The 27,241-nt window shown below is 30.1% G+C and overlaps 3 protein-coding genes across 5 annotated transcripts; 2 read left to right on the top strand and 1 right to left on the bottom strand.

Annotated features, from left to right (window-relative positions):
* The first annotated feature begins 10,350 nt into the window (after positions 1 to 10,350).
* LOC109800277 (2-oxoglutarate and iron-dependent oxygenase domain-containing protein CP2) lies at positions 10,351 to 20,406 on the top strand. 3 transcript variants are annotated; one of them, XM_020361058.3, is made up of 9 exons: positions 10,355 to 10,740; positions 12,344 to 12,391; positions 13,814 to 13,990; positions 14,115 to 14,265; positions 14,387 to 14,473; positions 18,359 to 18,483; positions 19,122 to 19,240; positions 19,417 to 19,528; positions 20,064 to 20,406. In XM_020361058.3, the coding sequence occupies exons 1-9, from the start codon at positions 10,462 to 10,464 to the stop codon at positions 20,094 to 20,096; spliced, it is 1,131 nt and encodes a 376-aa protein (XP_020216647.1). In that variant the 5' UTR covers positions 10,355 to 10,461; the 3' UTR covers positions 20,097 to 20,406. The 3 variants fall into 3 exon arrangements, 2 of the variants coding, with proteins under 2 accessions (XP_020216648.1, XP_020216647.1); XR_003804248.2 differs by lacking the exon at positions 20,064 to 20,406 and having other exon boundaries at positions 10,351 to 10,740; positions 19,079 to 19,240; positions 19,417 to 19,450; XM_020361059.3 differs by lacking the exon at positions 14,387 to 14,473 and having other exon boundaries at positions 10,353 to 10,740.
* LOC109810853 (putative AC transposase) lies at positions 14,796 to 17,384 on the bottom strand. Its single transcript, XM_020374469.3, has 4 exons — positions 15,978 to 17,384; positions 15,707 to 15,894; positions 15,225 to 15,611; positions 14,796 to 15,133 (listed from the first exon to the last, which is right to left on the bottom strand). The coding sequence occupies exons 1-4, from the start codon at positions 17,378 to 17,380 to the stop codon at positions 14,982 to 14,984; spliced, it is 2,130 nt and encodes a 709-aa protein (XP_020230058.2). The 5' UTR covers positions 17,381 to 17,384; the 3' UTR covers positions 14,796 to 14,981.
* A 3,354-nt stretch (positions 20,407 to 23,760) lies between the features above and the next one.
* On the top strand, positions 23,761 to 26,100 carry LOC109800279 (uncharacterized). The gene is made up of 3 exons (XM_020361061.3): positions 23,761 to 24,417; positions 25,127 to 25,312; positions 25,396 to 26,100. Exons 1-3 carry the CDS (start codon positions 23,989 to 23,991, stop codon positions 25,678 to 25,680), a joined length of 900 nt encoding a protein of 299 aa, XP_020216650.1. The 5' UTR covers positions 23,761 to 23,988; the 3' UTR covers positions 25,681 to 26,100.
* Positions 26,101 to 27,241: the final 1,141 nt, after the last annotated feature.

Below are 27,241 nucleotides of genomic sequence, written 5' to 3'. Positions count from 1 at the left end.
CTCAAACTCATGGATATAATTCATCTTAAGCAATAAAAGTGATACAAGGAAGAAAAGGCAAGAAAATAATGAGAAAAATGAGCAGCATGATTGAAAGCAAATAATTCTTCCCTTAAAAACTTCTAAATTTTTTTATATATAAATATATTATTATAAAATAAGCTAAAAATAATTGAAAGCAAATAAATATATAAAAATGACTACAAATAATTATTAGATACCCATTTGAATATTGTTAATTTAAAGAAAAATAACCTTTTTCTTTAATATTTGGATAAAATCAATGAAATTAAAAGAATAAAGAAATATAAAGCGAACAACTTCTTCCATTAAAAACTTCTCTCCAAATTCCTAAATTGTCTTATGGGTTCCATCTTAACAATTAATAAATATTTTATAATGTAAATGATTACAAATAATTATTAAATACTATTTGAATATTATTACTTAAAAAAGACATTCTTTTTTTAATATTTGGATATAATCAACGAAATCAAAAGAATACAAAAATTAATAATTAATAATTATTATTAATTTTTTCATTAAAAAAGAATATTATTACTAACCCCATTTTAATATTATCACTATTTATTAACTATTTTTCCTTCCAAAGATTATTCATATATATATATATATAAGGAGGGTTATAATAATATCGGTGTAACTTTTACTAGGTATTACACAGCTTAATAACTTTATATTAAATGTGAATTTTGTAAATCCAACCATTAGATTGAAAGTTTTTTATTCTTAAATCATATATACAAAATTTTATATTAATTCAAGATGATTTGATACTTCATTCTTCTAAAGCAAAATTGACGTAATATATATATTTTAAAATATATTAAAATATGAACACTTTGATCACATATGCATACTCACAATCATATAAGGAATGCAACAGAACAATCAAAAAGCAAAACAGAAAATATTCATAAAGTGTCTGTTTCCATGGGCATACATCAAGCAAAGGATTGAGGGTCAATCTTGCTATCCAACAATTATTTCCACATCCCCAAGTGAGATTTCTCACTTCTCCCTTACCTTGATGAGTAGAAGACGAAGCACAAGTGAAATTAGGTTGGTCCTCTTCTTGGAGCTCTCCTTGTTCTTCAGAAGCCTAAGAAGGAAAAGAAGTGAGAAGCGTGAAACTAGGTTTGGTTGGTAACTTACTGACTCCTCCTAATAACCTCATTTCTTAAAATAATAAGATAATTAATATTAAAATACACTTTACTAAAAGGTCCTTCCTTTCTCTCCTCATAATATAATTACTAATAATTAAAACATAATTCTCCCTTTAATAAATACATGAGCATATCCATTAATAAAATATATTTCGTAAAATTATTAATGTATTACTAATCAAAATAATAATTAAAAACCATGTCTCATAAATAAAATAGAGTTCATATAATTAATTAAATAATATCCAAAACTCTACTATAAACTTATTAAATATCAAAATAATTTCTAAAATACTTTTTGGTATAAAATGTGAATCTGGGGTGTTACATAACCAAGTACTAGGGAAGGTGCATGGTTCCTTGCGGATAGTCGGTGAGCGAACTTTATAAGTGACTTGGTAATGTATGTCAAGGTTGTGGTAAGCCTGTACCCAACTGTATTATACCTGACGGTGGAATCAGACTTCCAAATGTGTAAGTGACATCATTCGAGTAAACCTGAGTGGGGATTAATATCCTAGTTTGCTATGACCGAGTGGGCGCATTGGACGTAAAAACGGTTGGGATGATTTTGGTAGGATGGGATGTCACTTATACTATTTTATTGTTAGGGAGATCTCCTAGGTGAATGCATAATGACGCATTAAATTATTGATATGCATTGATATCTATCAAGAGTTGCATTTACGGCATGAATAGTGTATGATAGAGTGTATGGTGTGACTCTAGGAGAATGATTGGTGATTTGATGATGGTGTAACATAAATGTTTATTTTTATGCTTACATGATTGATTATTGAACTCTAGCTTTCCCTTTTATTTTCATGTGGATGGACAACGATGATCATACTGTATATGTGAGCAGGTCAGGGTTAGGTTAGAGTTGGTTGCTATGACCACTACAAGATGTGGAGTTTTGTCATAGTGTCAGAGTTACCATCTTGGATAATTGTTTGGTTGTACTTGACCAACATCATGAGAGTATTATTATTTTGGATGACTATATATATATATATATATATATATATAGTATTATATTTTGTGCATAGAAACATAGTTTATTATTACTTTTATATACATGTATGTATTTAGTTACCCAGTTTAATATCTTCTCTCAGTTCACTAGTGTAATTAGTGCGATTCCATTAAATGTAGGGATCACGACGGTTGTTACAAAAAATATGCAAATAAATTTTTTATTAATAAAATAAATATAAATAACTCATTAAAATAATACAAACGAAGATCTTTTATATGTTATTATTTTTTTAATTTTATTCATATGTTTCATTACTAAATTGATAATATGACTGAATTTCCATATTTTTAAAAATAAAGAGACAAAATGTCTCTATTTTAAAAAGGAGGAGCCAAAATTATGAATTCAAAAATAAAAAAAAAAACTAAAAATATAATTTAACTTTTAACATATTATATAAAATAAAAATAAAAAATGTTATTATTATTATTATAACACATTAATGTGAGAGATCGTAAGTTTGTAACTACATCATGGAACATTAATTTCATTAATTATGACAATTTTGAAGTAATTATAAATAAAAAAGAAGTGACATGATTAAAATCAATTATTAGTTTATTACATTAAAATCCACGTAAAATATTTCTATTATTTTTAGTATTTGACAGAAAAAAATTGATTGAGAAATTTGTGCTATGGGTAATTTTAAAATATAAATTTAATTTATGAAAATAATTTTTGACAATTTTAAAATACAAGTGTTAAATCAAAATCTTGTTTTAAGACTACAGACAATCTCTTAAATTTTAATGTTGACAAATAAAAAGATTTTTCATTAGCAAATGAAAACATTCTTCAAAGATAAAACATAATGCTAAGATAACAAATATCATTTATAAGATGATAAAAATCAGACGAAGCATATAATTTTTCTGACTGGCATTAAATGAACACTATTTTATACAACTGACACTACACTTCATTTAATGTAATATTCATCAGTAGATTAAGCAAAAAGGAGTTTCGAAAGTCTTTAAGAGTATTAATGAGGAAAAAGACAAAATAATCGTGAAAAGCCAAAAAGCAAGATTCGGGATATCACAGAAAAGAGACTAAAAAGTATTGCTCTGAACTGGCCCCAATTGCTTTGTGCCGACACTCTTTGCTACACTCAAAATGGGAGAAAATGATGATAAGTAGCTTCTTGGATTAGATAAAAGGTGCATTGATCCTGATAAGCATTTAATGCTCGCATTAAATGCATCAACAATACTCTTTAAGATTAACTAGCAAGACAACCAAAGTAACATATGAACATTTAAATTTGAACGTCGCTACAACGGTCATCTTGTTTGAAGCTACTATATAAGGATCAAGCCTTCATTCTTCAAATAGAGAATCGAAGAACACATAAAAAGAAAAGGTGTTGTACATAAACTTTCAACATTAACTGAGTAGTTCATCTTGATCAAATATTCTGAGAACAAGCTGAAACACTATAGAGAATATCTCATTTGCAAATCTTTTATCTAGTTTTTTGTAGTCTTGTTGTGCTATATATTTATAGCATCATGTCTAGAAGAGATGAAACTATTCTTGTAATTATTGTCAAATTTATTTTTTTGTAATGATTAAGCCTAAAAAGACTTGTTGAAAGAATACTTTGGATTTTAGTCAGGAATGACTTGTAAAGAATATGTGGTGTTTAACCAGGAGTGACTTATAAAGAATACTTGTGCTTAGCCAAAAGTGGCTTATAAAAAATACTTGGTGTTTAGCTAGAAGTGGCTTGTAAAGAATACTTATATCTTGTTGAAGATAATGGAACTCAATTTTGTTGGATTGAGAACTGGATGTAGTCTCTAGGTTGGAGACGAACCGATATAAAAACACTCGTACCATTTCGTCTACATGTGAGTGCTTCGTCTGATAATCCAATAGTACTTCATCCGTTTGCATTTTTACTACTTTACTGTGAAAATAGCGAGTTTTTGATATAACTATTCAACCTCCCTTTTAGTGTGTATCTTTTTCTCCAACAACAGTTAATTTAGAATTTTCACAAAAAATATAAAATATTATTTAAAAATATATTTTCTTCAAAATTCAAATAAAAATTAATAATAAAAAAATAAATGTAACAATATACAGTAGAAACTCTTCAAATTAATAATGTCAGGACTGGAAAAATTTATTAATTTAGAGAGTTATTAATTTATCGATAAATTAATAATTATTAATTTAAAGAGTTTTTAAGTAATTATACTGTACATACCAAATAAAAAGGCAAATTAGTCTATGCCTTTTAGAAAAATATAAAAATACAACACCTGAGCTATTGGATGCAATAAGAAAAGTTAGAGATGAGCTCCAAATAGACTTGAACTTTAAAGGAAAACAGACAACTATTGAATCATATTTCAATAGAGTGTAATATATTTTTTTCAGTTTCTATGAATTATTAATTTATGATTTTCTTGGGACCGAAAATTATAAAGGGATCTCCCGAAAAATTATTATCTTATTATTTTATCGAGTTTTTTAATTTTTTATATTAGTCCAAGTCGGGACCGGAAAAATTTATTATTTTAGAGAATTTATTAATTTACCGAGTATTAATTTAAAGAGTTTCTCATGTAGTAAAGTAAATGTAATTAAAAAAAAACACTTAAAAAGCTTTACTTACGGACACAGTTTCATTTTTTTACAATGTTAGATATATATATATATATATATATATATATATATATATATATATTTCATTAGAAAAACAATTTATTTTAACGTTTCATTTTTTTCCACACTCCATCATATTGTATAATTTGTATTTTATTTGCTCTTTTTTTCTTTATTCTATTACTTAACATCTTATATCATATAAAAAATTTTAAATGTTGTAAAAAAAATAATCAAAATATTAATAAGCTTATTGTAAAAAATAAAATAAAATATCGTCTAAAGCACGGATGAACCAACCAGTGACATATAAAAGAGTCCTCGGGAAGCTTTTAAAAATTGGATCAATTTAGCTTAAGCAAAAAATGAGTTTTCATGCATGTAAGAAAAATATGTTTCTGTTTTGGTGCAGCATATCTTCTTGTGACTTTGAATAATCAAGGTTCAACATGTTCATTGGTCTATTTAATGTGTGCATTTAATATTGAATAAAATAATATTTTTATCTTGGATACGATTCACTTTTAAATTTTTAGTAAATTAAACATGACTTATTATTAATTATATCTATCTCACGAAAATAAATTGTCTATTTTTAGAAGTCATTGTAATCCTTTATTGTCTCCTTGCAACATAATCAAGTGACAGTCGAATTAACTCTTGGAAACTCAATAAAAAAAATGGTAAGTTTATTTAATACAGTTTTATGAATTTCTTTTTTACTTATTTAATGATATAAACAAGTAATGTGATAAAAATAATAAAACCTAAAGTGGTATAACAAACACTTCTTCTTTTTCCTCACATTTTACTTGTATGGTGATGGAAAAAAAAAAAGAGAAATAAAACATAGATAAACAATACATTTTTTTTGTTAAAGAAAAAGTAAAATGAAATTGGAGGAAAAAAAAGTAACTTCAAGAGACAGTAAATTTAAAATTTTAGTAGTTGTTGCAGTTACTCATTGTTAATTAAGATTGATATTAAGTTTGTGTATTACGATGAATCAATGTACATGTGTACTGATTTGAGTGTGATTACAATATCTTAAGTTGATTTTAGAAATAGTATTTTGTAAGACGTGTTCTAATAAGTTCCAATTTTAATGATTGGTTTGATTTCAATGGGGGCAATGGAAGCAAAACACAGGGTTGAATCAAACTGATTTTATGTCAAGGAATTGTATTCAATCTACATTAGTGAAATCTGGACTTCTAAATCATGTTTAAATTATATTAACTCTTAAGTCAAAATGCAAAATGACCAACACAAAGGATTCAAATCCCTAACCACTCTTACCATTATTGTTATGAATATTTGAAAAATATGAAAATAGCAATAATTTATTTTTGTGCAATTTATTCTTTAGCAATTGTGTTTATGACAACACATTTTGCTTGAATTTGCAAAATTGAATAATTAGTTTGAAGAATGTTACTCTAGAAGAATGATATTGTAATTATTATTATTTGTTGACTAGTAAACTAGAAAAGATACTCAAATTTATATACGTAGTTATTAAGTCTTAACAATTTTAATTAAAAATGTTAAATAGATTAGGTTTATATAGCTTAGTCTGATCTATATGAGTTAAATGTTATTTTGAATTAGATTATTTGATCTATTTTTTTTAAGTTGTCATTTTTTGCCTTAACTTGACCTATGTCAAACAATCGGACCATCAAATCAAATTGTCTTAATTAAAAAAATACATTTTAAAAAATTAACCTTTTTTTTTACAATGAAAAATATTATAATATGATTAATCAATATTATATATTATATGTATCATGAAACACCTAATAACTTAACATGTATACAATTTTTCACAACTATTGCATTTATATTTATCCACCCTATCAACTAGATTAACGTTTTCATAATAATTTCACAACACCTAATAATTAGCTTAGTTTTCTTAACCTTTTTTTTCTCTCAATATTTTAGTCTTCATCGTTAATACTCTTACTCTTACTTTTATCGTGACTTTATAAGCATAGGAACAAGTGTGACTATATATGTCTTTGTATTTTTCGACAAACAAAATAAAGATAATGAGTCAGGTGATCATATAATCAAAGGCACAACGGGAGTGGTGAAACCTTCATAATAACTAGCTATAACTTTAACCTTGTGACTACAATTTTATAAATGAATACATGAAAAATTATTATTATTATTATCATATTATATTTTATATATTATTTTATAATACATCACATATTAATTAACGATAATTCTATTATTCTGTTTATTAGTTTAATGGATCAATTTACAAAATCTAAACTCATTTAATTTATCAAACTTAACAGATTAGAAAAATAACATAATTTTAATTAAGTCATTCTTTTTAATATCAAACCTGATTTTATTTATGATCCCATCTAACTCAAATTATCAACTCTACTTAAACACAATAAATGACTAAATATTACCCGATGTGCCTCTAAGTTGTTGGAGAGGTTTCTCCTCATGTGAACTCTATTTATGTTTGTTGGAAGCTGAGGCAAACAAATCCACACTTCTCTTGTTAACTCCAATAAAGCATTATAGGATGGTTAGGATTTAGGCTTATTTAAGAGGATCGTTTTATTGGATTTTAGAAATCTTATATTTATAGTAATACACATGTCATGTTCATGCTGAAAAAATTAGATGTTTGATCCATATCAATTGTTTGAGGTTGTTGCATGGATTGTTCATGATGGTTATAGGTATAGTTATATTTCCGCGTGCCATTAACTGGGGCCTTTTATTTAAGTAACAAAATTTGTGGGAGATACAACATTCTTTATTAATTTTTTTTTATCACTTTATATCAGTTCTATAGTTTTTAAAAATGTATTATTCTTTTTCATTATGTTTTGTTGCCTTTTGCTTTGCACCTTTAATTGACACAGGATACTTCTCGATTTTCCATCTTTTGTAATTGTTAATCAATCACCATATATGTTCTCATGTCTATGATTAATATGATTTGCATGTCTGAAACTAGGGTTAGCATATTTTGGGCAGCATTCACTTGAGTTTGATACTTCCGTGTCATCAAGGAAATACTTTCATCTTTTTCCTCTTTAGAAAATTACCAATGATGTGCATGTAACTCATAACTTTAGCAAATAAGATGAGAACCCTCGTAGATATTGAACCAATGGTTGTGAAACCAAACATGTCCCATAATCAGTTACCTCAAGTCAATCCCTGTACACACATCTTAATTAACAAACTTTCATCTAAATTCATCCATGATCGTAAAATAAATTTTGATAAATCTATAGTTCATAAAACACATCCAAATTCTCCTAGTCTAGACAAGGAACACAATTCATAACATTGTGCAATTAAACTTTTCCTCCTATGTTATAAATTTCAACATTCATCCTCTCATAATAAGAATGATAAAAAAAAGTCCTAGGTTTATCATCAAGAGTCCATGACAAGCATCAATTAAATCTCTACCTTGGTAAACTTCTATATAACTTTCAAGCAATTTCTCATAATAAAAAAAACTTAGTTTTAAAAATGTTAATTCGTGAGTAAGAATATATTTTTCTTGATAAAACTTTTAATATTGTCTTCAAGAAAATTAAATGATAACCAAACATTATTTTCTTCTTAAAATTTCACATAAAAAAAATTCAATTTAATTAAAAATAAAATATTTCTTATATCAAACATCATCTTAGTAATTTTGTATCTTATTGTTAGTAATGAGAATATGTCAAAGTTTTAACAGGTACATATAACTTATTTTAAGTTTAACTCAACCTATTTAATAAAAATATCATATTTAAGTTTTTAAAAAATCTATTTGTTTAAAAAGGTTTTGTTTAGATATTTAAAAAAGTTTGTTACTAGCTATTTATTTACATGTTGTGATAAAAAATAATATGCATATCACATTATTAACAATATAATTAAATAAATATTTTTGTAATAAAAAATTAAATTATTAATATTTTTTGATATTTTCATTATATTTAAATATTTTGCATTTTTTGTTTGTACAAAATTATAAATCGAAAATAAAAATTTTAATAGCTGAATTTTCGTTCATCCTCATGATTATTTACACACTTCAAATAGAATATAAAAAATGTTTTTTTTAATAAGATTATCTTCTTTTATATAAAAGTACGTTAGTGTACATGGTATACATGAATTGTTCTTTAGTTTAATTTTTTATTATTTTAAATTCTAATTTTGAATAATAATAATAATAAAATAAATTATTTTTTATCATGCAAATTAAAAAAAGACTTGTACATGTATATAAAAATATAATTGTTACTTTATTTAAAATTAAATTTATTGGTCTAGTTACTTTGTTAATACATAATTAACTAATAGGTCAACCAAACTTTTAAAAAGATCAGATCAGTTCTATATAAAAAAAATATATGATAGATAATATATATGATTTAAACTTTAATATTATTGCATAGATTCAATCTGTATATTTAAAGTCTAATATATCTTTACTTAAAGTATATATTACCGATACTCCTAAATTTCCATGAAATTTGTTTTCAATAACTTTCATATTAAAGAATCTCCATGTAATATTTTTTAAATAATTAAGTAGTTAATATAATGTCTAAGGAATTTTTGTGTAATATTTTTTAAAAATTTAAAAAGATTATTGTACATATTAAAAAAAAGTAAAGAGTTACGGTTAGGTTGAAGACTTAATCGTTTGAATATTTTGTGTCTCTCAAACTCTTTCTATATGCCATCTCTAGTGTAGAAATAGTGTGATAATAAACAGATACTATGTGTTGCTATTATTCAGAACATTCAAGAGTTGTTAGTTAAAAGATTAGAATGCTAGGTTGTAATATACTTTAAGATAAGAAAATAAGTGTGTTAATTATTTGACTAGTTTGTGTTTAATTCTACTTCTACATATCCAGAATTAAAGTTCCTTCTTAATGACCTGAAACTACTTCTTTATGTTGATGTTGTCAAAGTGTAGTTTCTAAAATTATAATTTTTTTTTAAATTTTATTCACGGTCATTTAAAAAAAATGAAGACAATTTTATAAAACTTCATGTAAATGTAAGCAAAATATACTCTAATAAATAACCACATATTAAAAATAATTAAACTTCTAAAATATAAATTGTAAAGTGCGAGGACAAATTTTTCTTAGAGTTTATTAATATAATTTTTAAAAATAATTATTATAAAAATTAACCTATTTATTTTACTTTGCACTAACAAGGTCAGTCCAATTAATCATAAAACCTAAAACAAATTTTAAAATGATTTTTTTAAATTAATAATTTTTTAATTTAGTATTTGAAAAAAATTATATAATTATATTAATATAAAATATTAAAAAAAAAATTAAAATAAGCGTCTCCTTAACAATAGATAATAAACAAATACATTCATTATTTGTTTTTTTCTCTTTATTCATTTCGGACCATGTCACGTGCTGCTGAAAAACATTGGTGGCATGACATAAACTACCATAAAATCCACAATAACATTTATAAAACCCAATCACTCTCACTTAACTTCTTCACTCACCTTGTTCTCTCACAAAACCCTAATTCTCCTTCACTCTCATATGTCCACGGCGTAGTTCAATTCCCCTCGCTCATAGAATGTCGCTCCACGGTAACGACCGTCGCGACGAGCCTTCTATGGGAAGCGCCGGCGCAAACGGCACCGTGGCGGCGGCGAGCCTGAGGCTGCGGCTGAACCCTAACAAGGAGCACAAGCCTGAAGGTTACGAGGACATGGAACTGGATTTCAGCCCTAACATTTTCAGCTCCTTGGAGAGGTACCTCCCTCCGAGCATGCTCAATGTGGCACGAGTCGACAAGGCCAAATTCATGCGCGATATTCTCCTCAAGTATCTCCCCCTCGGAGAACGCAACAGGGTATGCTTCTCATTTTTGCCTTAACATGGATTTTTTTACCACTGTGTTTTTGACTTTTTTTTTTTTTTTTTTAATTTTTTTTTTAATGTTAGTTTGTTTAGAGAATGGAAGGCAATTGAGTTAAATTGAGAAGGGGGATTATTTTATTTTTGATTTTATGTTTTTGCTTAAGTTGGGTGAATTGTGTAACTTGTGTGTCAAAGGAGGGTTGAGATTTTAGGTTTAGATGGATTAATTGTGTAGCTTGTGTGTCAAGTTAGCTTAGTTTCATGAATAGGTAAAATGTTGTTGTTTATGTTAACAGTAGGATGGTTTTTTAACAACTGGGTTGAGTCTGGTGGAAGGGGGCTACACTCTCGCAACGAATCAAATTGAGGTTTGAATCCTTGGCTGGAGAGGTCCCAGCAGGTTGGGTGGAAGGGGCTAATTTCTCGCAACTTAGCACGGGTTGAATACTCACTGGGAGAGGTTCCAACTCCCAGTTTAGTGTCTTGAGCGAGGATTGCTTTTGAAGGAGGATATATGTGGGGGAAAAAAAGTAAGATGATTTCTTTGGCAGGTGATTTGATTTGACTTAAAATGACACATTTATCCCTGTTTCAAGTATGTTTGTTAGAGGTGCCGTGTTGTACAAAATCAAAGAAGCACAAACTATTGTTGTGGCCGGTGTTATATGAACTGGACTGGTTTTGACCAACCATAGCTGGTCTGGTCTGGTATTTAGATTGGCTGTGCAGTTACCTGGTAGTAACTGGTCAACTTGGCTTTGAACCGGTAAAAACCAGTGTTAACTTGGTGACTAGGCTCAGGCAACTCTGAACATGCTTTGTGTTTTGTTTTGCATAAAACAGTTATTTTATATATACTATAATATTATTTATGTTACTTTAATTTATATTGGTTCATATGGTTTTATTAGTCACTCGTTGGTCCATCCAATAACCCAGTCTAGTTTTAATAACACTGCTTGTGACACACATAAAGTGCTAGTAGCTGTGCTTTATAGTTCATTTTTACTTTTATATTTTAAATTTTTTATACCAATACAGTTGGGTTTGTTATAATTTGTGTATAGATGATGATATTTTATTATTTCTATTATGATTATTTTTTCTCCTAAAAAACTAACCTAATTTCAGATTGTGTGGTGTGTAATTTTAGTGGCAATGAATGACCCTTGTTTGGTTATTCGGCTGGACATGGCTTTACAAAGTGTAAACCTGCCAAACTTCCAATGTGGGGATGATATCAATGTTTTAGATGCTTATATGCTAGTGAAAAATAAAGTGAAATTCTGAAAATTGAGGTTTGGATGATGGGGAGGAAGTGCAACTCATGCTGAGAATTAGAAGTTTTAATAAAATTTGCATGCTATAGTGGTTTATTGAATTTCCCTTTTGTTATATTTATGGATAGGATGTTGAAGTGCCTTTGAAAAAATTTCCAATTATGTTAACAAGTTTATATTTGGTTCAACTTATTTTGAAAAAATAATTGCATATTTTTGCCAGCTGTCTAAGAGAACTTTTGAAAAATATATGATTATTTCTGAAAAAATAATATTTTCCATTATTATATGGTAGTTTCTGTGTTATTTTGGCAGGCTCAAAAGCATAAAGAATACAGACAGAAGATAATAGCAAATTACCAGGTATGTGGTTACAGTTCATCTTGGCTGCATTTTTGGTTTGAAATTGATGTTGAGCCTAAAAGAATTTGAGCAAGATCGTGAGGGGTGGATAGAATGAGTCTCATAAAGTATATTCTTAAATATAAAAGTATACATAATAAACCGTAATTGCTAAATCTAATGATGTATCCTGCTTCCTGATTTAGACAACCTTTAATGTGAGCAGCTCTTGAATAAACAAAATATGGAACCCTGAACCATAGTTATCAATCATGTGCATTAGTGTTGAGTCATGGCTGGAGGCTGCTATAGTTCTCAGTTCATGGAACGTTTTTAAGTCACGCCTATTGCATTTTGATTTACAGCCAAAATCATGTCCATTCACTGCTGTGTACCCACTATTGCCTTGTAAAGGATAAAGCACCATTTTGCCCCCATTTTTGACCTTTTCCAACCCTAATTATAATGGTTGTCACTTTCTCAACATATTTTTCATCAGAAAATTGTAAATTCTACCTTGATCATCTCCAATTGTTATTCACTTTGAAGCAAGCCTTTACTCGCATTGTCCACTTTCACGAGCTTGAGCTCCCTGATTGCCACTGATTATCTCCAGCCATCCCAAGCATTTTTCTGTCACCTACTAGTTGCCATTGATCACTGTTACTCAACCTCAACCATTCACTCTCTACCCTGTCAACATCCCTCTGTCACAGCTTGCAAATCTTATTCCTTTGTTTTACCCTCTGTTCTGCTCCAATGTTGTTTATTTATTTATTTATTATTTTTTTAAATTATGAGAATGTGTTTAATTTTGTTTTTAAAATTTAATTTATTTATATGTATATAGTATAAATAAATTATGTATATTGAATTTATAATGCTCGGAATGGTGGCCTTTCTTCTATCCCCTATGATATTTTTGGGGCCAGCTGCTCTGCATGGCCATTTTGGATTGATAACATGGCCCTGAACCAACTAAAATTTCAATCCTCTATTTTTTATCTACTCAGAGGTTAACATTTCTCTGTCCTGCTGTATATGCTTGCATTGATATGCTATACATTCTTTTGAACATAAGGATTTTTCTAATAAAGTAAACCAAAAATGTCAGCACAGAATGATCTAATTACTACTTATCACTTTCTATGTCATGCCACTACTTTGATGGAACAAAGGTTGGATCCTTCAGTTTTTGAGATCTATTCAAATTTATGCAACAAAAATATAATGGTAGTTAGATCTCTCCTTTGTTTGTGATGCTGCTGCTGTTGAGAAGGTGCTCTATATCCATTGAAAGGAAATAAGGAATAATAATCTTTAAAAAATTGTTTACTTTTCAGATGTGAAGTATGATATCACACTGTCCCTTGTCTCTTCTCCCTCCTCCTTTCTTGTATTTTTTTTTGCAAAACTTATAGGTTTTTTAACACAATTTTGCAGCCTCTACATCGAGAGTTGTACTCTGTGAATCCTGCTACATTCTTTGTCCCCTCATTTCTGAAAGCAATTAATGATAATACAGAGCAAAGCTTTAGAAGTATCATGTCTGAGCCCGCTCCAGGAATTTTTGTATTTGACATATTTCAGCCTGACTTTTGCGAGTTATTGCTATCTGAGGTACTTTATCATCTAACTATCATTACCTATGATATAAAGAAGTATCTCATCTTTTGAATTAGAAGTTGTAAACAGATGCATGTTTTATGTTGTGTATGTTAACATTTATTTGTGGTCTCCCTAGATTGAAAATTTTGAGAAGTGGGTGACTGAAACAAAATTTCGGATCATGCGTCCCAATACAATGAATAAATATGGTGCTGTACTTGATGACTTTGGGCTTGAAACAATGCTTGACAAGCTTATGGAAGGATTTATACGTCCCTTATCTAAAGGTAAATGAAGATTTCGTTATAATCTCGGTGATTTGACTGAATGTATTTATTCTTTAGAAATTATTAGCTATTTTTTCATTCTCATAAGACATATTCAGTAACTTAATTGTTTGTTATACAGTCTTCTTTGCAGAAGTTGGTGGGTCAACCCTGGATTCCCATCATGGTTTTGTTGTAGAGTATGGTAAAGATAGAGATGTTGACTTGGGTACGACTTCTGCTTTATGAGTGCTTGTTTTATCATTCCATAGGCTGTGCACATGGTAGTTGAATCGAGATACAAATAATGTATCGGAAGGCTTATTTTTTGAATCGTGAATCGAATCGTATCGTGAATCGTAAGATTCATGATCAATAAAAACATAGTGTATATATTATGCATACAAGACATATAAAAATGAAGTCATACATAAATATATAGTAATTAGTAACATATAAACTTCAATACAAACAAAGATACAACTATACAAATAAAAACAGTCTCAGCCAAAAGAAATGACTGCACAGTTCAACAACAAAGCCTACAACAAAAACCATTGTTGTTGCTAAATATATGCATATACCAGGGACTGTTTGCTACTCTAATTCAGCAATATAGCTACCCAAAAAAAATATTAGTGTTGTTGCAGCATAAACTCAGCAACAAGTGGTGCTACTGCCACACAAATTCAGTCATATAGCCTCAAAAAATCTATACAAAATGCCCCTATCCAAGATCATTCATCATCCCCAACCCCAAGATCTACATCACTCAAGTCATCTTCATCTTCTAATATCAAAAGTTCTTCTTCTTCATTATCTTCAATTTCATCCTCATCTTCTATTATTGATTTTCCCTTACCAATCTTGGCATTCAAGTTTCTTGGACCTATGTAATCAAAAGAAATAAGAAAATAATAAGGTCTAGTTCTAATTCCAACTTCCAAGTTCTAAACTAACTTTTAAATATAAATAATTACCTCTCTTTCTTTTCTTCTTTGGAGCTCCCTCATCAACACCAAAGCACTCATGTACATCCATCCATGGGGCATCAATAGGCAAGCAAGGATTCTCCTTTTCGGTGATCCATTCATCATCGGATTCAATATCTGACAAACATATGGGATCATAGGTATCTCCATTCTCTTCTCTACTATTTTGCCTCATCTCAAGTTGAAGATTATATTTGACATATACAAGTGCATTTAATCTTTGTTGCTGCAATCGATTTCTTCTCTTAGTATGCACTTGGTCAAATGTACTCCAATTTCTCTCACATCCCGTGGCACTACATGTAAGACTCAAAATTCTCATGGCCACCTTTTGTAACTCTTTACCTCTTCCACCGTAACTCTCCCACCAAAGAGCTACAAAAAAAAATGTATTTATTTTACAAATGTAGTTATTAATTATTATGTATTATGTTTATGATATTAATAAAGAGTAAAAATTAAAGGGATACCCGGTTGTTTCTTATCTCTAGTAGCTATTGCCATGTCCATTCCAAAGATCTCCTTAGCTCCCTTAAACTTTTCAAGTTGTTGATCTATTATAACTCTTGTCCTTATATCCGGAACCATTCTTTGAAAGGTTTCATATAAACCAATTAACACTTCACTATCCGGATTGAAGTTCTTGTCATAATGATACCTAACCAAATAAGAAATAACTTAGCTACTAGGCACAAAGAAAATAGTAGTTCTTAAAATGATAATTATTTTTAAATAATTTACCTAGGATTGAGATAATAGGCAGCTGCATGAAGAGGCCTATGAAGCTGCAGATTCCACCTAGTGTCAATAATCTTCCACACTTTTTTATACCTTGACTCTTGCATTTGAAAGTTTTGAGCAATTTTCTCTTTAGCCCTATCCATTGCTTCATAAATATATGGTGAGGCTGGCTTTGAATCACCATCTACAAGCCTTAACACTTTCACAAGTGGAATCACGCACTTTAGACAATATGTAATTGATCTCCAAAATCTATCATCACTCAACACTAGGTTCATGACTTGCTTAGCCTCACTTTTACTAGCATGTGGACTAGTAGCCCATTCCTCCGATGCAAACATTGATCTAAGAGCATTCTTTTGTTGTTTAATGCAATTTAGTGTAAGATAAGAAGTTGCAAATCTTGTCACAGCTGGTCTTGCTAATTCCCCTCCATTGGAATATTGTCTATACAAATTAAGGACCCATGTATGCCTATATATGTAGGTAGTAATCTTCTTTGCATTAGCAATGGTATTATAGAATACCGGAAGCTCTCCAATGTCCTCAAGGATTAGATCAAGGCAATGGGCTGCACATGGGGACCAAAATAGTTTGGTTCTCTTCTCCATTAACATTTGTCCAGCAGCCACAAGATTAGAAGCCCCATCCGTCACAACTTGGACTACATGCTCCTCCCCAATTTCTTCAACAATGTTGTCTAACAATTCAAACATTTTTTTCCCATCCTTTATCACATCACTAGTATCAATAGATTTCAAAAAAACAGTCCCACTTGGACTGTTAACAAGAAAATTAGTGAGTGATCTTCCTTTCCCATCCGTCCAACCATCACACATCAAGGTGCATCCCCATTTCTCCCAATCACTTCTATATTTCTCTAAGCTTTTTTGGATGTTGTCAACAACTTTCTTCAAAAAAGAAACCCTCACCTCATGATAAGTTGGTGGCTTCAAACCTCTCCCATATTCTCCAACAACCTTCAACATTTGAATAAAAAGAGGACTCTTTACCAAATTAAATGGTAATGCATTACCATAAATGCATTTACAAATTTCTTGAATCACAAATTCCCTATCTTTACAAACTTCATTCATTGTCTTTTGTTGGAAAATTTTAGATGTTCCCTCTTTTCCTTTTACTGTCCCATTCTCTATATTCAAGCAATCCTCTTTCTTTTTATCTTTAGTTTCCAAGAGCTTGACAAATATTTCCTTCACATCATCCGGAACACTTGTGCAAGCAATCACATTTTCCTTTGTTCCAGCAAGATGATGTTTCATCCTTGAAATACCACCCCAACAAACATGAGAACAAAACTTACATTTTACTTTGAGTCTATTTGGAGGGATACTATCACAATAATTCCAAGTGATATCGGGCTCTCTTTTTGAATGACCCATTTTTTAATGGCCTACCAAGTACCAATAAATAGAAACCTAGACAGCAGCAAGAGAGGGAAGTTGTAGAGGGAATAAGAAAGAAAAAAATAGAGAACAAGTGAAGGAATGGACCACAAACAGCAACCCAAACAGCAACAAGAAGGAAGCCCTTACCTTGGACCACGAACAGCAACCCAAGCAGCAACAAGAAGGAAGCCCTTACTTTGGACCACGAACAGCAACCCAAGCAGCAACAAGAAGGAAGCCCTTACCTTGGACCACGAACAGCAACCCAAGCAGCAACAAGAAGGAAGCCCTTACCTTGGACCACAAACAGCAACCCAAACAAACGAAGCAACCCAAACAAACGAAGCAGAGAAGTTGAATCACGCAAATGGACCACAAAAAGTGAAACCCACTAAGTGGGTCATGTACAGGGAGTCTAAGCGGGAGTTTCTGTCTCATTTCGTTTTTTTTTATAAAAAAAAAATCATTTTTTTAGGGTTTTTAGAACCGGATCATACATGACCCGACCCGGTTTCGGAGGTGACCCGCAAATGTCCAGAATCGTGCGATTTCTCCTATGAATCGCGATTTTCCGATTCCGAACACGATACAAGCGATTCGCATACGATTCGTAATCAAAAACGATTCCACATGCGATTCGAATCGCGGAGGCTCCGTATCGTATCGTATCGCACGATACGTATCGCGTATCGTGCGATTCTTACTACCATGGCTGTGCATAATATTTTAATCAGTGAACCTGCATCATGGTATAATTATTCCTATAGAGTTCTGTGGTTAATAAAAAAATGGGCAACGTAATACTTCTGAAGTCTCAAAATCAAACTAAGCTTGGATAGAGGCCATAAATGCTTTATTCTCGGTAACAGATATTTTGATGATGCTGAATTCATATGATGTGCTGGTTAATATAGCTCCATTCCTGATGTTAATATGTCAGATATTTTACAATTATGAGTCTTGCATCTGTAGGTTTCCATGTGGATGACTCAGAAGTAACCTTAAATGTTTGCTTGGGTAAGCAATTTTCTGGAGGGGAATTGTTTTTTCGGGGCGTACGATGTGAGAAACATGTAAATACTGGAAGTCATTCAGAGGTAAGTCATGGTGATGTGGAATGACATAAAATTAGATCGGTGTTGGAAAGATTAAATGCTTTTTTTTTTTAATCACTGTTAAGTGTATGTTGTTTGGTCTACTTTCTCTAAAGTGGTAATGCTTCAATCTACAAGAAGCAGTGACACCTCTGTGCCTCAATTAACAAGGTTCCCTCACCACAGTGCTTTAGGTTTTAGCTTTTGGCACCTTTTACTATACTGCCTACATGTATATTCTAAAATATGTATGCTAAATACTAATAAGTTTATTGGCCTATATATATGCATGAGAAAAAATAATTTCATTTAAAATTTTATGGGAGATTACATATTGATCCTGATGAAGTGTGGGCTTGGTTTACTTAACAATTTGATCCCTTACAACAATTACTTGTGAATTATTAATAATGCTCTTCATGCGTCTTATACAAGTAAGACTTAGAATTGGTGTATCTGTATGTATTTCTATTTTCCAGTACAGCTTTAGATGTATGTATTTGTTTCTAATAGTGAAAGCAAATCCAAATGATTGTTTATTATGGGTTTGGATTCAGTTCCAAATTTATGGACCATTGGTGCTTGCCATTTCTCATAGGTGGTTGTACACTTTTTTGATGGAGTCCATTATTTGAAAGCAGGAGATCTTTGATTATTGTCATGTCCCTGGACGAGCTGTGCTTCATCGGGGTCGCCATCGCCATGGTGCTAGAGCTACAACATCTGGTCATCGGGTCAACCTGCTTCTGTGGTGCAGAAGGTGATTTCATTTGTTGCTTGCTTTCATCGCTACTTCAGTTTGTCTAATGATTTTGTGCGTTTGCTTCATACTAAATTGTTCTGGTATACTCACTAGTTTCAGAATTCACACCCATGTCACTATTATCTGTTAATTTTTCCCTCGGTATATTAAGTGTTTGTATTATGTCATTGTAGTTCTGTCTTTAGAGAGATGAAACGGTACCAAAAAGATTTCTCCGGCTGGTGTGGCGAGTGCAATCGCGAGAAAAAGGAAAGGCAACGCACCACAATTGCTGCTACCAGATTGGTAAGTCTTTATGTAATCCGAATGTTTCGTGCTTGTGCATAATTTTCTGGGAAGATGTTACAAGTTGTTTGTATAAACACATGCTTATTCACTTGGCTTCCTTCCAACCTTGTGTGATCAGTATAGACATTTCAAATTGCTCCCAGCCTGCTACCAAAGAAATAATATTTTTTTTGAATTACTTGAAATACAGAGGAACTGTGTAAAACTTGTGTTGAAATATGAGTGTAAAAGAAAAACTGAATAAAAATTCATATTCATAAACTCAAAATCATGCAAGCATGATCTCTGTTATCATGTGTCTGTTATGGTACATGAATAGATATGATTATATGAATTCAAAGTTTGGTTTTTAATTGGTTTATTTTGAAATGTTATCACGTTACCCAAGAATAATTAGCAGTACTCTGATCTCTATGTTTTTATTCATGCACTTGATAGAAGTTTTCTTGACTTAAGTTTGTTCTTGCACAGTATAATTAGAAATGCATAGCATAAGGTTGCAGAATATAACTCTGATCTTATGATATAACAGGAGTTGTTCAAGAAGGAAGAATCCACTGCATAATCTGTTTTTGCTCAGTGGATGATTGTAAAATCCGATGTATCTGCAATCATTTGTCAACAAGTAGCCTATGATTCCTGGTCCAGGTGTCCGTACAAGTTATATGCTGTATTAAGATATTTTTCTTTGAATAAGCTTGGTTATGCCTATTTATTGTCTTTGAAGAAGGGGGGAGGTGGTTGTGTTATGTAGGCTGGTTAAATGCTCATATAGGCCATTCCCCCCCCCCCCATTTTGTTTATAAAACGGCATAATTATGTCTAGAAATGTAGATTTAGACTGTAATTAATATCTGCTGAAATCTTTAGGTTCATTGGCTATTGTAGCATCTAGTCTCCTTTCCAATATGTAACTACTTCATTTTCTGCTTTTATTTTTTACGAGAGAGGGTGAGTCATGGATAAATTGTAAGGTTCTTATCAATCATTTAACCTGTTCGGTACACATTTTATTTTAAAACAATTGTAATTGCATTTTTAGAAACTAAAAAAGTGTTATTTTTTCAAAATGATTATGAATTCGATTGTTTTAATTTTTTTATTTTTAAAGTTTAAATAGATAAACTAAATTCTTTAAAATAATTTTTCTTAAAAAAAAAGTTGAAACAATTGAGTGTTTTCGGATATTATCATAGTTCAGCGAGGATAATACTTATATGCAAGGTAAACTTATATGCGGGAGGAAAGCCTTTCTTCACTCAATTAAAATTATCTTAATCTTAATAATTTATTTCCGTGTCTTTGGTTTAAGGAGAGGAAAGGAGGTAGAATTTTTTATTGTTATCTTAATTTAAAAAGTTGGGTAGGAAAAATGAATTGAGATTTCTTCACATTTGTTTCTTTTAATATTAAAAGATTTAGGAAGTTTGAGATGAGAGAAATAGTCTATAGTTTTTAAACTTTAAAGTATATTAATAATATTTTTGAATTATTATTATTTATATTTATCTTCTACATAGAAGATGATAAAAAATACTATTATGTAGAATTATTAACTAATGAACTTTTGTTAACATCTGTATTGTGGCTGTCGGTTCATTACTTCCTTCCTGCATTCTTCCTCTTCACTCCTCAACCATTTCCGTTTTTTATTCTTCCCATGTGCCTTTTTCTTTATTTCATTTTACATTAAAAATAATAGTACCAAATTTTGATTTTTTTTTTTAGTTTCATTCCTGGAGTCTCTACCGCCGACAGCAGATCCGCTGAACCACATGCTTAGGGTTAAAATTTTGATTTACTAAGTCTTTTATTTCCTCCCCCAATTTAATAAAGCATAAATGTTTTTTAAGACCAACATTCAGCCCCACCAATGCAATCTTGTAATAATAACTATCGCACATTTCTTTATTACTCCCCCAACCCCCACTTTATATAGCTAGGTGTAATGTACAAACACGTGGATGTAAGGTGGGATACATGACTTGGTAAAAAAAAGAGCAAATTCATGAATCATCTTTGACATTGTTCTTTAATTTTAAAACTGAAAACTAATTATGTAAAAAAAAAAAACTATAAACTAATGCTGGGTTTCAAGTTTGGTTGATTTTTATTTTCACTCTTTCATGGTATAGTATTAGGTTATAATGTATTATTAAATTATCTAAAATATTTAACTTTTTAATTGTGAAATATATCACCGACATTATATTTTTATGTTGTCATTCAAATACAATTGTCAAATGATTTTGTTAAATATATTTCTGTTAATAAAAAGGTTTGTTAAATTTATTGATTTTATAATAATTATCTTAAATGACATTACTATTATAACTTTATTTGTTTAATAATTTAAAAACTCACTCATAATTTTTTTTAGTGTTATTCAAACTTTTTATATTAAAATTTATAATTTCAACATTTTGTGTAAAATAAAATTAAGTATCGATAGTATAAAATGCTTTTACACTCTTATTAATTAAAAAATATTATACATAGTAAGTTTGATGATTTTTATAATAATTATCTTAAAATGTATATTAATAATAATTTTTGATCGGTTGAAATTGTATATTTTTTTATAATCAAGTAACATAAAATTAAACTTATAAAATAAACAATATTTGCTTGAAGCTTACACTTTCTTGAATTTTATTGTTGATACTATGTTAGTAATACCCATACTTGTTTCTTTCTTGGCTCTTGTTCTTAAATGGTTACATTCACAAGCTTACTTGGTTTGCTATGCCTCTTCTCTTGCCGGAGGACCAATCTTTGATAACAGACTAATCTTTGGTCATAAAAATGTCCGATATGTTTTCGACCTATTTTAAGGCTGAGGGGTCACCACTGGTAAGTACAATTCCCATGGGTACCAGGTGTACAGCTTGAGCTGTGGGTATATTGGGTTTACCCTGTATAGCTTTAGTTTGATAATCGATTATGTATTTACAATGAGATCTTTGATTTGTTCATGCCTTAAAAACAATATTTATTTGAGTAAGATAAAAAAAAGTGATTTTTTTTAGGGTAGCTAATTTATATAACTTCTAAATAACAAATATAGTTACAATTTGAAGTGAGTTATTTCATTTTTTTTTCAGTATGTTATTGGTATGAAGCATTATTGATTTTATTTATAATTAGTTTTTTTATTTAAGAATTTGACTTATAATCTTTAGTAAAATATATTTTTAATTATAGTTTTCTCATCATAAAGACACAAACACGAGAATCAACTTCTATCTATTAAATACGTATTTTTATGAATTATTCTTTGATGGGAAGCAATTCTAAGATTCTTATAATTTCTTATCCTATTTTTTTATTTATGATATTTATATATGAACTAAATTTTAATATTTTAAAATAAATTATTAATAATTAAAAATAATCTTATGAGACAATATAAATTATTTAATTTAAAATATAATTTATGTTTAAAAATATTTATTTATATAAATTTTAAATATAATTTATATATTCAAATATAATATTTATTTTATATATTATTTATTATAAATTTTAGTTATATATATATATATACTAAACATCTAGCTTGTAAAATGTATATACTAAAATGCTAGATATTTAAGAAATTTGTACTTAATTTCACTAAAATAAACAATTTTTTACTATTAAATTAGTAGTGGTGAGTTCTAGTCATAAAATATGCAATTGTGTTGAAGAATTAACTTTTCACTCATATATGATTCAAACAAAAATTTGTAAATATTGTAATGCATATCATAAATTATATTAAACTAGTAGTTATGAATCGGCATAAATAGTCTTGAATATGATTTAAACTTATGTTCTCCTTGACGTGAGTTTATTATTCATTGTGGCAATTAAAATCCCACTCTAGTATGAAAATCTTTGTTGTATTTTTAGATAAAAAAAACTATTTGTAAGAGAAATATATATTTGAGACAACAACTTAAATTTATAAATATTTTTTTAAAATAAATAAGCTGTTTTCAAGAAATATAAAATTTATGATTATTTTTCAATAATTTTTCTTAACTAATTTATTATATAAAAATTAATTTTTTATTGCATCTAAATGTAATTAAATGTCTTAAAATTAGTTATGAGCAAATTTATTTAATAATAATAATTAAATGTTAAAGTAATCCAATTTTGACATGTTGTTTTCCATAGATGCAAGGCAAGCAGGAGTGATGAGAGAAGAAAGGTTGATAAGGTGATGGCGGTGCAGTTTTAGAAAGAAAAAGAGAAAACGCGTCATAAATATTAATTAAATCATAGAAATGAAACTCAAATCCCCACTTGTTCAGATTCTTCCATCCAGAAATCATTAAATAAAAAGAGACTCCAACTCCAATCCAAGATCTTCATAATTCACTTGAGAGTTGAGTTGAGACACATGTGCATCCAACCAAACACAAACACAAACAGAGACAGAGACAGAGACAGAGAGTGATAGGAATAGGATGCACGCCAAGACAGACTCCGAGGTAACAAGCCTGGCGGCGTCGTCCCCCACGCGCTCCCCTCCGCGGCGGCCTCTCTACTACGTGCAGAGCCCCTCCAGGGACTCCCACGACGGCGAGAAGACCGCCACGACGTCGTTTCACTCCACGCCCGTTCTCAGCCCCGTGGGTTCTCCCCCGCACTCTCGCCACTCCTCCTCCACGCGCTTCTCCTCCAAGAAGGACCACACTCACAACACCCTCAAGCCCTGGAAGCGAATCGACGTCATCGAAGAAGAAGGCCTTCTCCAAGGGGATGATCGCCGCCACTCCCTCCCTCGCCGCTGTTACTTTCTCGCCTTCCTTCTTGGCTTTCTGCTTCTCTTCTCCCTCTTCTCTCTTATCCTCTGGGGGGCTAGTAGACCCATGAAACCCAAGATCTCCATCAAGGTTTTTTTCTTTTCTTTCCACTTTTTATCATTAATTTGTCTTCAAAATCTCACCTCTATAAGTCTGAAAATTGGAGATCCAAGTTAACTAATACTATTAGTTTGTATAGATGAAGAGTAATTGAAGATCACATCATAATCATATTAAGTTATACAAGTAGGAAGATATTTTGACTTTACTAATTAGTTTTGTAATGTCAAGTTATACTCGATCTCTTTTTAAGAATATAAATTTATAAAAGTTTAAGAGAGTTTGCATGCCAAAATTTAGATTTTTCTTTTTTTTTTTTTAAGTGGAGAAATTCAAAAAGTAATCTTATTTCTAATTTATAAGATGGGTCGTGTTTGAGTTTGTGTTTTTGGCGTGGAATGTGAACTGGGTTTTGGTTGGTTTTTTCGTTCTGAGAGTGAAATGTGAAGTGGATCTTGATCGATTTGGGGATTTTAGGGTGGAATCTGAACTGGGTATCGATCAAGATGGTACTTTTAATTGACAATGGAATACGAACAGGGTCTTGGTAATCTTTAATTTTCAAGTGAAATATGAAGTGGGTATCGATCAATTTCGTGTTTTAAAAACGAAATCTGAAGTGGGCCTAGATTGGTTTTTCATTTTCAGAAAGAAACATGAACTTGTTGAACAATTTGGTGTTTTGGGGGATGAAACCTGAAGTGGGTCTTGATGTTTTAGATTTTTATGCCTTTTGCAGAGCATAAAGTTCGATCACGTAAGGGTCCAAGCTGGTTCGGATTCAACAGGGGTGGCCACTGATATGATCACAATGAATTCCACGTTGAAATTCACATACCGCAACACGGGCACATTTTTCGGGGTCCATGTCACCGCCACACCCGTGGAACTTTCCTACTCAGAGATCGTAATTGCTTCGGGAAACGTAAGATTCAATATCAACATCACAAACAAACATGTTTGATGTTTCACTTTTTGTAACGTTGGAATTGGTTGTTGTTGTTGCAGATGAAGAAGTTTTATCAATCTAGGAGGAGCCAAAGGTTGGTGAGTGTGGCAGTGATGGGTAACAAGATCCCTCTATATGGGAGTGGTGCTAGCCTAAGTAGCACAACGGGTGTGCCCACAGTGCCTGTGCCATTGAACCTTAATTTTGTGCTACGATCTAGGGCTTATGTTCTTGGGAAATTGGTGAAACCAAAGTACTACAAAACCATTCAATGTTCCATCACTTTGGATCCCAAGAAGCTCAATGCTCCTATTTCCCTCAAGAAATCTTGCACATATGATTGATTCATACATGGGATAGAGAAGAAGTGGAAGAATGCACATGGAATAGAATTATTTGTAAGAAAAAAATAAATAAAGATTATTTTATGATTAATGGGTTCTTTTGAAAATGGGGATACAGCTCACAGGGCAGTGACATGGACGCGTTTTTGGGACTGTTTGGCTGCCTCAATTTGCGGAAAGACAAAGACATGTTGGGTTCGGTAGAGAAATGTGTCTTGTGACAATTTGTGAGTCATCATTTCATCAAGACTTTATTTATTTAGTACTATTATTGTACTAATTATTTATCCGATTTTAATTTATTGATTGTAAAAGTGACAAGTGATTTGATTCATTCAATCTCAATGTTGTAATTTTATCTTTTTCTTATGTAATTATGGTGTAATTATAGAGATATAAATTTCGCTTATTGATCGAGTAGTTTCTTGATCGTGAGTTTCATGGTGGAGTCATTAGTGGAGAGTGCATGTTCAACGTATCATGAATTGATTTCTTTTATGATGCTTTTCAAATTCCATTATTTAAGACGATAATATATTTTTTACACCGCATTACAAAATATTTTATTAGTTTTCATCTGAAAATATTGAATATATTTTATCTTTCTAAAATATTAAATTTATTTACCTTTTTATTTGATACTGTTTTAAATAGTATTAGAAAGAATAGTTTTTTTCTTCATATATTTTCTGTGTAAAATATATTAATAAAAGCATCATATTAAATAATATATTAAATATGTTACTAGTAACTTAAAGAATTAAAATAATATTTTTTAAAAATAAATGACGAGAAATAGAATAATCGATTTTAAATTTGAAAGATAAAAAAGAAATTTAATTTAAAGGAATAAAAACATTTAAATCAAACATATATAAAGCATCGTTCTTTGGATAATATGTGGCAAAAATTTGGAAGATTTAGCCTATCAAATGAGGCTTTTAAAAGGTGTACCACCACCAAATGGCACTACTAGCAGTTGAATTTCCAAATTGCTCAATCTTGATGATGTAGGGAGTGGAGTTAGGTTTGGCTTGTTTATCAAGCATTCATTACATTCCATTTTGGAAATACATAATGTTGGTAAAGATCTAACGATTAGTAGAAGTGATCATTTTTATGCGTTTGTTTGAATGGATGACTTTTTGTGATGATAAGGTAAAGATGCATACCCATCCAAAATAGCACATTGGCAATGTTACTCAGAATCTTTGCCAAGACAAATGTAAAGTTGGCGCTTTCTTTATTTGAAAATCTGACATATCTGATCTCGAATAAGGAATAAAGTTACAAAACATGACTCTGCCATTTAACATAAACCAACGCTAATCTATATATTATTTCATCACATTCTTTACACTAGTTAAGGAATGAAATAAAATTATTGAAAATGATATTAGTGAATCCTCATTCCTCACAACATTTTTTAATATTGCTAAAAAGTTATTTTTATAAAAACTTGTTATTTATTGCCTTAATCAATGTCCTCAACATAAATTAACTAAACTAAAAGTGGAAAATGCTAAAACAGATCAATACATGGGACAATTTGATTTGACTA

Source organism: Cajanus cajan, chromosome 1, assembly GCF_000230855.2.
Source record: "Cajanus cajan strain Asha chromosome 1, NIPB_CcT2T_4, whole genome shotgun sequence".
Taxonomy (NCBI): Eukaryota; Viridiplantae; Streptophyta; class Magnoliopsida; order Fabales; family Fabaceae; genus Cajanus; species Cajanus cajan.
Note: the sequence above shows the minus strand (reverse complement) of the source record. Positions and strands in the feature narration are given on the sequence as shown.